Below are 13221 nucleotides of genomic sequence, written 5' to 3'. Positions count from 1 at the left end.
CTGGAAAGATCTGAAAATGGCTGTGCACTGACGCTCCCCATCCAACCTGATGGAGCTTGAGAGGTGCTGCAAAGAGGAATGGGCAAAACTGTCCAAAGATAGGTGCACCACGCTTGTGGCATCATATTCAAGAAGACTTGAGGTTGTAATTGCTGCCAAAGGTGCATCAACAAAGTATTGAACAAAGGGTTTTTTTTTTATTTTATTTTTAATAAATTTGCAAAAATTTCAAAAAGCTTTTTGTCATGTTATCATTATGGGGTGTTGTGAGTACAAAAACTTAATTTACTCCATTTTGGAATAAAGCTGTAAGATAAAATGTGGAAAAACCACCGTGAACCACTGTGAATATTTTCCAGACGCACTGGGGGCTTGACTTTTTTTTTTTTTTGACTTTCAAAAAACCCAGAGAACCACTGCTGAAGATTAGTTGATGACCTTGAGCACATCTGTGTGTGTTTATGATTTTCTCTGTGTTCCCCCTTATGTACTGAATAAATAAAAATTAAGAAATGGAAGATGCATTCTTCTGTACATCTGTAAATAACTAGTTATTAGAGCATTTTCTTCCCTAAACATCATGCTTGTTTGTGATAGGGTACAGAACGTATGATCCATGTGTCAGTGGAGGGAGGTGAAGTGTGGAACATGGCACAGCTTCCGCAAGTCAACCATGAGAGGTTCTACTCCATCCTGGCAGCCAATCAGGACATGATATTCATGCACGTGGATGACCCCGGAGGTTAGCACCAGTACACGAATTTTCATTACAGATTTCACAGCATTTAAGTGATATTTTCAGAATGTTGACAAAACAATTGCAAAATGACAGCATTTCCATTAACTGATGTTATGCGCCTACTGGGTTTTGTCCTCTCTTCATAACTTATTCCAATATTCGGGGTGACGTTTGTGCAAGTTTTTCGAAATACTGCCATTTTGTTGTTTTTTTGTTTGTTTTTTGTCCAGTAGTGCACGTAAAGTTTCTCTCATAAGGTTTGAGACACTTTCTGTCCTGTCCACATGTACTGCATCATGTTTTAGAATATCACGTGACTCTTTCCATATGTCATATGAGCTATAATTGCTGAAAAGCTTTGTGAAATATGGCTTTTTCAACTGCCCCCCCCCCCCCCCCAAAAAAAAAAACACCTCAGCGTAAACACTTATTTTTGCTATATTTGAAGGGGTCTCCCCCCCAAAATACATGTTTCCATTTAAGCATATTTTCAGTTTGCTATTTCAAATGACGCACTTTGACGAGAAATGGTAACTTTGCTAATGATAACTGATGTTGATAATGATGCTGACAGTTTTGCAAAATACTTTTGGTTGGAATGCACTTCAAACATCCGGCTGAAGTACACTTGAGCTCGCCAAAGAGTCTGCCTTTGCTCTGGTGTCAAGTTCACACATTTTACAGTATAGAATACTGTACAGTACGTAATGATCATGATCACTACAGGCATTCGTTCTACCTCTTTTTTTTTTTTTTTCATACTGTTGTAATGTGTGTTACTGTTTCCAGATTCTGGTGTTGGAACGATCTATGTGTCAGATGACAGAGGGACTGTCTTCTCCAAGTCCCTGGAGCGCCATCTGTACACTGCCACAGGAAGCGATACTGACTTTACTGCCATTTCTTCAATCAGGGGGGTCTACATGACCAGCATACTCACAGAGGGTGAGTTAACAGACTGCGTTATCTCAACCTAAATAAGACCAAATGTACAGTTACAGTGGGGGGAAATAAGTAATTGCTCCACTGTCAATTTTGCAGGTTTTTCACCTACAAAGAATGGAGAGGTCTGTATTTTTTATCATAGATACACTTCAACTGTGAGAGACAGAATCTAAAAAAAAAAAATCCAAAAAATCACATTGTATGATTTTTAAATAATTAATTTGCATTTTATTGCATGAAGTAAGTATAATGATCCCCTAGAAAAACAGACCTTAACAATTGGTACAGAAACATTTGTTTACCATTGCAGAGGTCATATGTTTCCTGTAGTTCTTAACCAAGTTTGCACACACTGCAGCAGGGATTTTGGTCCACTCCATATAGATCTTCTCCAGCTCTCTCAGGTTTGGAGTTTCAGCTCCCTCCAAAGATTTTCTATTGAGTTCAGGTCTGGAGACTGGCCAGACCACTCCAGGACCTTGAAATGCTTCTTACGGAGCCCCTCCTTAGTTGCCGTGGCTGTGTGTTTGGGGTCATTGTCATGCTGAAAGACCCAGCCATGACCCATCTTCAATTCTCTTACTGAGGGAAGGAGGTTGTTTGCCAAAATCTCGCCATACATGACCCCATCCATCCTCCCTTCAATATGGTGCAGTCGTCCTGTCCCCTTTGCAGAAGAGCACCCTCAGAGTATGATGTTTCCACCCCCATGCTTCACGGTTGGGACGGTATTCTTGGGGTTGTTCTCATCCTCTAAACACGGCAAGTGGAGTTGATTCCAAAAAGATCTATTTTGGTCTCATCTGACCACATGACCTTCTCCCATGCCTCCTCTGGATCATCCAAATGGTCACTGGTGAACTTCAAACAGGCTGCCCTGCAGGATTTTAAACCACGACTGCATCATGTATTACTAATGTAATCTTTGTGACTGTGGTTCCAGCTCTCGTCAGGTCATTAACCAGGTCCTCCTGTGTAGTTCTGAGCTTTCTCAGAATCATCCTTACCCCACAAAGTGAGATCTTGCATGGAATCCCAGACCGAGGGAGATTGACAGTCATCTTGTGTTTCTTCCACTTTCTAATAAATAATCATAACAGTTGCTGCCTTCTCACCAAGCTGCTTGCCTGTTGTCCTGTAGTCCATCCCAGCCTTGTGCAGGTCTACAGTTTTGTCCCTGGTGTCCTTAGACAGCTCTTTGGTCTTGGCCATGGTGGACAGGTTGCAGTGTGATTGATTGAGTGTGTGGACAGGTGTCTTTTATACAGGTAATGAGTTCAAACAGGTGCAGTTAACACAGATAAAGAGTGCAGAATAGGAGGGCTTCTTAAAGAAAAATTAACAGGTCTGTGAGAGCCAGAATTCTTGCTGGTTGGTAGGGGATCAAATACTTATTTCATGCAATAAAATGCAAATGAATTATTTAAAAATCATACAATTAGATTTTCTGGATTTTTTTTTTTTTTTTTTTTTTAAGAGTCTGTCTCTCACAGTTGAAGTGTACCTACGATAAAAAAAAATTACAGACCTCTCCATTCTTTGTAGGTGGGAAAACCTGCAAAATTGGCAGTGGATCAAACATTTATTTATCCCACTGTAAAGTCATTACCCCCCAGAATCACATTATTGGTGTGATTAATTCACCTTATAAAAAGGGTGTTTTGCATTCTTGACATCTTTTTCTTTGAGGAAATTAAGTTAGACAATAAGTAGACAATCAAAATTTTGCTTATAATGTGGCTGTTGTAACATACTAAATGAAGTACTGGTACATTTCTAGATTAATTTTCTTTTAAGGTCTTTTAGGTTTCTTTTGACTTTCAAATAGGATGGAAAAATATGCAGCAGCACAACAACTGGTTCAGATGGGTACTTATCAGACTGAGCATATTGCTTTGTAGTTGTTTTTGTCATGTGATAATACTGAAGGAAACCAGGCAGTATTTTAACAACATTGTCATTACTTTATTTGTGGAAATTTCCAACATCACTCAAAGAATGAGCGGCTAATTGAACACTTAACTTTGAATAAAAGCAGCAATTTATGGTGGTTGGGAGTCAAACCTTCTTTTCCACTGCAAAACATTTTCTTAGTTACCTCTTTTAATGCATAATAAAATATTTCAGATAGATTCCACAACTATCATCCCAACAAAAAAAAAAAAAAAGCTTTGCCGAATGTTCTCTGTAGTGGGGTTGTCTTTCTCAAACATCTGATTTTCCTGTCACGGTGAAATGAACTGAGACAGTATTCATAACATAGTTTGTACTTGATTATAATTTATCAACTAAACCATGTTGTTGTATGTGTTGGGGTCCAACTGTAGATGGCGTAGTGGAGACAGTGATCACCTTTGACCGGGGAGGAAAGTGGCAGACTCTGCGGCCGCAAAACAGTCAATGTGACACTGATACATCCACTAATAGGCCATTAAGAGTGAGAGACACACTCACACATTTACATTATATAACTATGTATGTCCTTTTTTTTTTCTTTTATCTTGGGTAGGGTTTTTAACATCAGGAATAAAAATTAAATGCTGAGTACAGACATATGCACTATAACCCTATTTTCAAGGGATTAGTTTTATATGGAGAGGTGGAATAATGTTATATCTCAGGACGACTGTAATATTTAAGGTTGATTTACACGGGATATGAAATCTGTGTATAAATGATAGAGATGGAAGTGGCTACTCAATAAACAGGCCTGATGCACTACATTTACCCCTACGAAAAACAACAACAAACAAAAAAACCTCCCAGGCTTCTACGATTTTACTTTTAATATGCATGCCTACATTGTTGGGTCTGATGAAATGGATGTGTCTTGATAGTCGCTCTTTTTTTGCTTTTTGCATTCGGTGCAGAAGTGTGCTCACAACGGGCCACTGCTTGTGCTAAAGCTGAGCAATTTGTTATGTGTCGACGCGGGTTGAGGAGCGGACCTGCGTCGGACAGAACCCAGCGCTAAAATAACCAGAAAGCGGTTCCAATAACAAAACAATTTATTTCTTCCACCCTTTGGTGCATAAAAATGTGTACAAACTAAAACAGCGTCAGTCTGGTGGAGTGAAGGCTGGCACGCTCTCCAGCGCCTAAAAGGATCGAAGCCCGGCGCTTCTGGACTCACTGTTACCACCAAACACCCCCCAGGTGGACACGACAAACCGACTCTCTGCGAAGGATAGAAGAGGTGAGGTAAGTCAGCAGTTACAACCAATATCCTTCAAAAGGCACACGCCATCAGCAACACATTCAGGTCTGTATTTTGAGCTTTATGCAAATGAGCAGCTTCTCACAACAGGTGGAGGATCACCGGTCCGCCCACCACGGCAGTGAGAAGCGAGCTGCACAATTCTCATCACAATTCAAATATACTGCGTAACAAAATACCAAGTTACTATCAACAATTAGTCAAACAATTAATCACCTCTGATGTGTGCTGACAGCATGTGTCCCTCACCCTTCTTCCTTCTCAGGCACGATGTGTCAAACCCAGGCGCGGTCCTCAGCGTCTCACAAACGAACATCACAAGGTCGAGTTCCCGGCAATTCTGCTTGAATCACACATGGCTTAAATGCAGAACGCCATCTAATTATCTGCTTCAGCTGAAAGTCTTTAAGGTTGCATGTGAGCACCATCCACAAGTGCTGCACATAATGTTGATGAGGGTGAAGGACTCTTCTGCCAGCACCTTCTCCACAGACAAATCAGTTTTCATACCACCTGGAGAGCAAAGAAAAGAAAAGAACACCAAAATGTCCAGCCACACCCCCCCAACACACAACACAACTGCGATAAATACCCCTCATACAAGCAGGAAACAGACTTGTCACATTCCGCTGACTTCACATTTAAAGTGTGGCTTTTTTTTTTGTTTTGTTTTTTATCTGCATGCTACAGATGATGCACAATGAGAGAATGTAGAGTTGAGACCATGACATGAACATGATCACATTATTTTTGAGACTGTAGCCATAATGTGTGTGAACAGATTTATATAGAAATTCTTTGTAAATAAAAGTCAAGGGTGAATATCAAATCTCTACTGTTGCTGGATTGATTGTATTCCTAATACATCTTCATGCAGATACTGATGTCTGTTTGCATGATTAGTATAATCCAAAATAATTTCCTCACGACGACACTGTTCTTGAGTAGAGAGTTGAGCTTTGCTGTTTCTCTCAACTGCTTCTAACCTTTTGGTTAGCTGTGCCCACCACTGATGGGAGCACGCATTGTAAAAAAATGACTGACATGATGCATTTCAGTGGAACTAAACTCACTGATAAACTCTTGTTATGATTACATTACCCCACATTCCCATATGAAACTAATCCCATCCAAATAAATTTTATGTAATCCATAAAACGTCATAAGTGTTCCACTGTACCTCTTGGTAAGTGAGTTGATTCTATGCCGGTTTGTGTGCAGTCAGCACATGGCTCAGCTTTGCTGTCGTTCATTTGTCTTTACAGTGCAGACTTCATATTCATGCCTCCTACAGCATCTCCATGAAGATGAATGTCCCCATGCTGCCTCTGTCACAGTCCAGTGCTGTAGGCCTCATTCTAGCCCATGGTAAGCACACAAATACAACTGGTCAACAGCATTGAGGAGCCACATATGAATAAGTGTACTGTAAGTGTGTTGGTCAGAATTGAACATTGTCTTACTCAAGTGCAAGTATTGATAACAAAAAAAGAGACACAGGTGCTGTACGCCTTTTAACCGCTTAAGCCCTAGAGCAGGGGTGGCCAAATTTGGTCCTCGAGAGCCACCTTCCTGACACTCTTAGTTGTCTCCCTGCTCCAACACACCTGAATCCAATGAAAGGCTCATTAAAAGTCTGCTAACGAGTCTTTCATTGGATTCAGGTGTGTTGGAGCAGGGAGACAACTAAGAGTGTCAGGAAGGTGGCTCTCGAGGACCGAAATTGGCCACCCCTGCCCTAGAGCCTGTTTCACCAAAATCACATACCTATACTCAGCTTGTACAAGGTCAAAAATGCAAAACTTTGGATCAGCTAAAAGACAGGTCCTAGGGGATGTTGTGGATGCAAAAAAATTGAAAGTAAATAATACTTGGTAGGAGTAAATGAGGTTTTTTTTTCCCCAAAAAATGAATTCCGATGTATGTCTTTAGTTGCTTGGCGTTTCAGCTGCAGTTAGTTGATATGTGATTGAAGTGGATACTTTCGTAGAGGAGACTTCGCTTGACATTTTGATATATAATAAGTGTATGTTGGTGTCAGCATTGGTTAGTTATGAGTGTTCAAATGTTCCAAAACAGGGCCCCAGATTTGGGGACTCTAGGGTTTAAGAGGTTAAAGAATAAACCAGGGGTGGGTAACATTATGCCACGAAGACCCAAGACCATGTGGGTATTCCTAACCCTAAGGGGGTGGTTGTACTAATAAGCCCCTCCCCTCATCTTCAAGTCCTGAGCATCTATAAAATGACCTTGTTAAGTGATGGACAGGAAGGAAAGTCTGTCTTGTCCCTTCATGGGACAATGTTGCCCACTGTTGATCTAAATGTATGTTTAAAAAAAAAAACTAATATGCCAACTGTGAACAGAAATCAACCATGAGAATAGTGGACTTAAGTAATGAATTGCAGGAGTAGAATGAGTATGATGTAGTACATGTACAGTAAAATTCCATAGTTAGACATTAAGAGCCTGATTTACTAAAGGTTTGTATGTTAAAACATCTGCAAATATTGTAGCACTCGCAATAAATGTCCATGCTGATTTACAAATGGAGCACACTGAGGATTATGTCTTTTCACATGGCCAAAATGGTGCATGTTGTGCATTTGTGCGTTTGCTTTCATGAATGTGCAATTTGAAGTTGTTCCACCCAAGTGCACAAAATAGTGTTAAGAAAATTGCAAATAGGTGACATTGGTACACGAAACATGATTTCTCAGTGTCAAAAGGAAATTCAGTTGTGGTGATAGTATCTGTATTTTGCCATTTTGAAAGCTTGGTGTTACGTTATTGCACTTGAATAAACATCTTCATGTGCATCGCACACAGATCCCCATATCGGAGTATGTGTACGACATCACAGCTCTGTGCACAAGATACAGATTGCATGAACATGGCTATTACAACAGAACATAAAAAACCCCAAATCTCCTATTTCAGACATTTATCTCTTGTTCCATCCACAGTATTTAAGCAATATGGTGAATAATTATGCTGCGTTCTGCCAGTGGAATGTCTGTGTGTGTCCCACTGGCAGAACGCAGCATAATTAGTTTGTCTGTTGGTTTCTGAATGAGGGTGTCAAACAGAAAACAAACACTTTGCTGAGACACACCATGTCCTGTCCTTTCTCCAGGCAGTCTTGGAGACGCACAATCAGTTCTGTCTCCTGATGTGTATGTGTCTGATGATGGCGGCTACTCGTGGTTCGTGGCCCTCAGGGGCCCTCATCATTATGCCATCCTGGATTCTGGAGCCCTGTTGGTGGCTGTGGAACACACCAACTCACCTGTCAACCAGATTAAGTGAGAAGGGCCAAAGTGATGGGAGGGATACAATTTGTGTACTATAGCATTTATATGGATTTTTGACATTGGACAAAAAGCTGTCAAATGGAAAAGTGTTTTCACCTGCTTGTGATCATGGCTCTCTGATTCCAATGGGCAGTTTGTGTTTCTTGGTTGATGTGTTGGCAACATTAATGAAATAAAATAATTTGATGAGGTTAGATCTGCTATTGAATTAAAAAATTTTTTTTTTTTCCTTTTCACAGAATTGTATAAAGAAGCACCAGACTTTTTAGTTTTTTTCTTACATTATGACATGGGGCGCTGAGATCTTGATAGATTGTGCAGTCTAATGAGTTCTGTTTTCATTTTTCTCACCAAAAGTGAATTGTGATGTACTTACCAGCACAAGGATTAAACATTCAGTCTGATGGGTTAATATCTCACATAGCATGCACCAAAGGGTTAAATCGTCAAAGGCTTTTTTTTTTTTTTTTTTTTTTTTTTTTTTTTTAATGGAACTGCTTTGGGAATCTGACTACATATTTCCCATTTAAACCTGTTTTTAAACTGATGTTGAAATATTTGCTTTTAGAAATGTATCAAGTTGCATTAATTAGTCATGCATTTTTAAACTGATCTTGAAATGCCCTTTGATATTAGGTAGATTTTGTTTACCTAGTAGGGACTGAATTATTTTTGGGTGTTAATCTACTGTATTAAGATTTGATTCTTGTTTTATCTCAAGCCATTTTAATTTAATTTAAAAATTTAAAATTTATAAAAGCTATTTTATTTTATTTTTCAATTATATTACCAAATAATTCAGGTTTATAACTTTCAAAACCCTTGTAGTTCTTCATAGTTGCATATTTATGGTTATTTTAATGTATTTATCTTGATTCACGGCACCTATCCTGCAGGTTTTCAACAGATGAAGGGCGGTGCTGGCATACATATGACTTCACCAGCATCCCATTTCACTTCAGTGGTATGGACAGTGAGCCCGGCTCTCGCTCTTTAAATGTCAGCCTGTGGGGCTACACGAACGATTTCAGTAAATGGGTCGTGATCACCATAGACTTCAGGACACTCCTCAGCAGAGACTGTGAGTATGTTGGCAATGAAAGACAATATCTTGGTACATAATGGAGAGTGTGCATGTTACATTTTCATTTGATGTGTGTGCAGGCAGTGAGGGTGACTATGTGGAGTGGTTGGCTCACTCTGCAGATTCCACTGGGCCTAATGATGGTTGTGTGCTGGGTTACAAAGAGAGCTTCTTACGACTCAGGAAAGACTCTGTCTGCTGGAACGGGAGGGACTATTCCATCACGAAAGAGCTCTACCCCTGTCCATGTACGCTGGAAGATTATCACTGGTATGTTCCGTCTTTCTTCTCTTTGGGCATGAAATATATGACCATGAGGTTTACTGTATTTCATAAATAGTAAAAACTCTAAGCTTTTCATGCACCGCAAACAGCAGTTTTGATTCTGCTGGTTCTTGCAGCTGAACTGGTATTCTTTAGTTAACTGATGATTTTAGAAAGTAGTTAATATTTCAACAGTAAACCTTTGACAGTGCAGCATGGCCCCGATAAATGTGTCCTCTTCCTTCAGTTGTTACATCCACATACATTTTCTCCCACTTCTAAAACTGCGTCTCCTTCCTCTGTGTGCTTTGGCACAGTCCGGCCTCGATGGTAAACAGTCAGCTGGCAGTTGCATGTGGTTAACCTAACTCTCTCTTACAGCGACTTTGGATACTACCGGCCACAGAACAGCTCTGAGTGCGTAGAGCAGGAGGAGCTGAAGGACCGTCATCTCGAGTTCTGTTTAAATGGAACAACTGAACAGCTACACACCAAGGGGTAAGGATTAACTGGTTTTACAGTTGAGGGTGTAACTTTATTTTAAACATATAAATGGTAAAATTTTGAGAAAACTGTGTTAAAACTAGTTTTTAAATAAGTTCACTTTTGCACCCTTAGTTACATTAAATCATTAATGCAGTTCAAGCTTCTGAGTGTTGTAATCGCCTTTGATGGTCGCTTCATATGTTCATAATCCTGCTGTCAAAAAAGTTAAAGGAAGGAATAAATAAGAGTGAATGGCATAGCTATCTGTGGTGTTAGAAAAATCCACTGTATGCTCAAAATGTTAAAGAATGCTAGAAACCTCCTGGCCATATAGTCGTATTTGGCAAGCTGGGTATACTTTTTCTGATATATTGATTTTTATTATATGGTGTGTGATTTTGCCAACTTCTGATTGGCCCATTCGCCCACTTTCTGAGCTGTACCACATGCCGAGTTGACCGCTGGTGGAGCCGAGTACACCTCGCATGCAGCGCAGCGCTAGCCAATCGAGCGACACATTCTATCGATAACAACCAATCAGATAATGCGATACAATGCCTACTTTGGCTGTAAGTTTGTTGACAAGATTCTACATGATGCCTGTGCATTATTTCACAAAGACTATTCCTTATTAAGCCCCTTTTACACGGGCCTGCTTCGAGGTGCGTCATCATGATGATGCCATGTACACAATGCAGTAAAAACTAAGAGCACAGAAAAAAAAAACGCTGCTGCAGCAGCTCCTCAGTCTTCTCTCACAAATGTGTTTAAATACAGTCCATAAAAGTCCTGCTCACAGACTGATTGTCAGAGACAGGACATGTCGACGTTCAGTAAAAAATCCGGACATCTCCAGTCCACTCACGGACGATTCGTTCATGTGCACACATGTGAACAGTTAAAAGAAAAAAAAAAAGGCTGCTCGCACTCCTCGCTCTCCACAAACTCTCTCATCACTGTGTTAAAGAAAGGACACAAGTCCTGCTCACAGACTGATTGCCAGAGACAGGACATGTCCACATCAAGTATAACTCCAGACATCTCCACATTTACTCACAGATGGTTTGTTCGCGCGAGTGCGCATCTCGCGGTCAAAGTAGGAAAGATAAATTATAACAGAACTCAGAGCGCAGACCTGCAGCTCAGCACAAGAACAAATATAAACTAGAAGATAAATCAGAGTGCACAGTATGTCTGCAGTGCGCACCTGACGCAGACATTCCTGTGTCGTCATGACACCACAGGAAGCTCGAGGCAGCCCCGGTGTGAAAGGGGCTTTAGAGATTGTGCTCATGAAGTATTTTGGACCTGCTGGTGAAGTATGACAGTAATAATAAAGAGATGAAACTTGAGATTCATTTTTCAGTTTTAGTATGTTTGACAAACTCCCAATTTTCTTGTTTACCATATAATAAAACAGTTATAGACTTTTGATTTCGGTGTACCTGTGATTATGCGGATCTGGTCAGGATGAGGTTCACCTCCGCCAAGGCCTCGGTGAACCCCATCCTGACCAGGTCCGCATAATCAGGGGTACACCTCATCAAAAGTATCAACCCTACATTAGTCTTCAACGTTAATGATATCACCAACATTACTACTACTACTACTACTAATAATAATAATAATACTTGTCAGTCAGTCTATCACAGACTAGGCCAATACTGCACAACAAAAAGAAAAGAGAAAAAACGAGAGAAGCGGGGGGAAAAACATAAAAAAAAAAAACACTTCAGAAAAACTGTTCAAAAATTCCAAAATACAGCTCAAATGTTCAGAAAAACACTTTAGAGTTCATTTCCAGAGGTTTGTTTGGATGAGGTGTTACATGTCCATCTGGGAGGAGACCCCGGGGAAGACCCAGGACTAGGTGGAGACATTATATCTCCACACTGGCCTGGGAATGCCTCGGGATCCCCCAGTCAGAGGTGGTCAATGTGGCATGGGAAAGGGAAGTCTGGGGTCCCCTGTTGATGAATGTTTATTTTCTTTTCTGAGTGGAATATTTATCTAATCACATAAATCTGAAGCTGCCATAAGTGTCTTACTGTGGAAAACTGAAAGGATGATGTCATCACCCCGCCTTTGTAACATGTTGTTAACAGTGTAATTTAACAGCATATAATTTTTTTTTTCTTCTTGTTGGTGGTGGGACAAAGTGCTGGCGTCCTCCAGCTCAGACTGAGAAACTCACCCAGAGCAGACACACTGAGGGACTTCTTAAAAAAAAAAACCCTTAATAAATACCTTCCATCATAATGAATTAATGTATTTCCAGACGTCATTTTCCTAAACAAGGATTCCATGTAGAGAACAGTTTTCATCTGTGATGTTGAATTCTGGCAACAGGTCGGATTAAAACACTTTATTTAATCTGTGTGCCGCCTTATAAAGTTTTGCCAAAGATAAAGACCAAAATAAAGACCGTATTTTTCATGGTCCTGCACACCTTTTTATGTGTTTTGGATGTGTGTTGCCTTATAAAGTTTTAGCATCCGTTGCTGTATTGATTAGCTCTACGTCTTCTCTTTTTTTTTTTTTTGAGAAGTGTTACAGTGCTACATACAGGCCTGGCATGTGTACTAGAGCATTTTCATGCGGTTTTACAGGATCTGTGAGCACGGAGATATTTCTTGAATGAAACATTTTTTGAAAATGACAAAGAAAAAGATTGTATAGCAGACATTTAGTTTCAGTGTAGACAAGGCCTTAAAAACTTGGGATGAAATTAAAATAATAAATGAGGAATTATTTTCTTGGGGGTGCTATGACAAATCCAGGGGGAGCTCGAGCAGATAAATTGTTACACTCAATATGTGGGGTAGGACCAGGTATCTGCCTGGGTCATTGCTGTCCTGGACACGTCGGTTCTGTGGTGTTGCAGATGTGGCAACATGTGACACTACTGCATGCTCCCAGACTTGACTTGATATTTACATTAGGGTGGAACATTATTAGCCCCACATATACATTATTGTGGGGCTTGGATCGAATCGTATTGTTTTTGTGAAATGAGCACTGATGGGAATAACGCTGTTAAAATTAACACCGTTATTTTTTTCAGTAACGGGTAATCTAACTAATACTGTTGCCATCGTTACAACGCCGTTATCGACCATAAAATGTGGCGTGTTGCTATAATTAAGTTCACTGAAACCACTTTGTTCTGCAG

General features: G+C 40.1%; 1 protein-coding gene across 3 annotated transcripts in view; it reads left to right on the top strand.

Annotated features, from left to right (window-relative positions):
- Positions 1 to 13221, top strand: part of LOC117507149 (sortilin-like) — a 115183-nt gene that overhangs the window by 97127 nt on the left and 4835 nt on the right. For 2 of the 3 annotated variants that reach the window (XM_034166947.1, XM_034166945.1), the window contains 8 exons: positions 598 to 742; positions 1529 to 1684; positions 4012 to 4121; positions 6167 to 6269; positions 8038 to 8206; positions 9112 to 9300; positions 9384 to 9569; positions 9945 to 10061. In XM_034166947.1, the coding sequence (XP_034022838.1) occupies positions 598 to 742; positions 1529 to 1684; positions 4012 to 4121; positions 6167 to 6269; positions 8038 to 8206; positions 9112 to 9300; positions 9384 to 9569; positions 9945 to 10061 (1175 nt within the window). Of the gene's footprint in view, positions 1 to 597; positions 743 to 1528; positions 1685 to 4011; positions 4122 to 6166; positions 6270 to 8037; positions 8207 to 9111; positions 9301 to 9379; positions 9570 to 9944; positions 10062 to 13221 lie in introns of all 3 variants that reach the window. The other variant, XM_034166946.1, reaches the window with a different exon arrangement.

Source organism: Thalassophryne amazonica, chromosome 3, assembly GCF_902500255.1.
Source record: "Thalassophryne amazonica chromosome 3, fThaAma1.1, whole genome shotgun sequence".
Classification (NCBI taxonomy): domain Eukaryota; kingdom Metazoa; phylum Chordata; class Actinopteri; order Batrachoidiformes; family Batrachoididae; genus Thalassophryne; species Thalassophryne amazonica.
The sequence above is the reverse complement of the archived record's forward strand: the minus strand, read 5'-3'. Positions and strand labels throughout refer to the sequence as shown.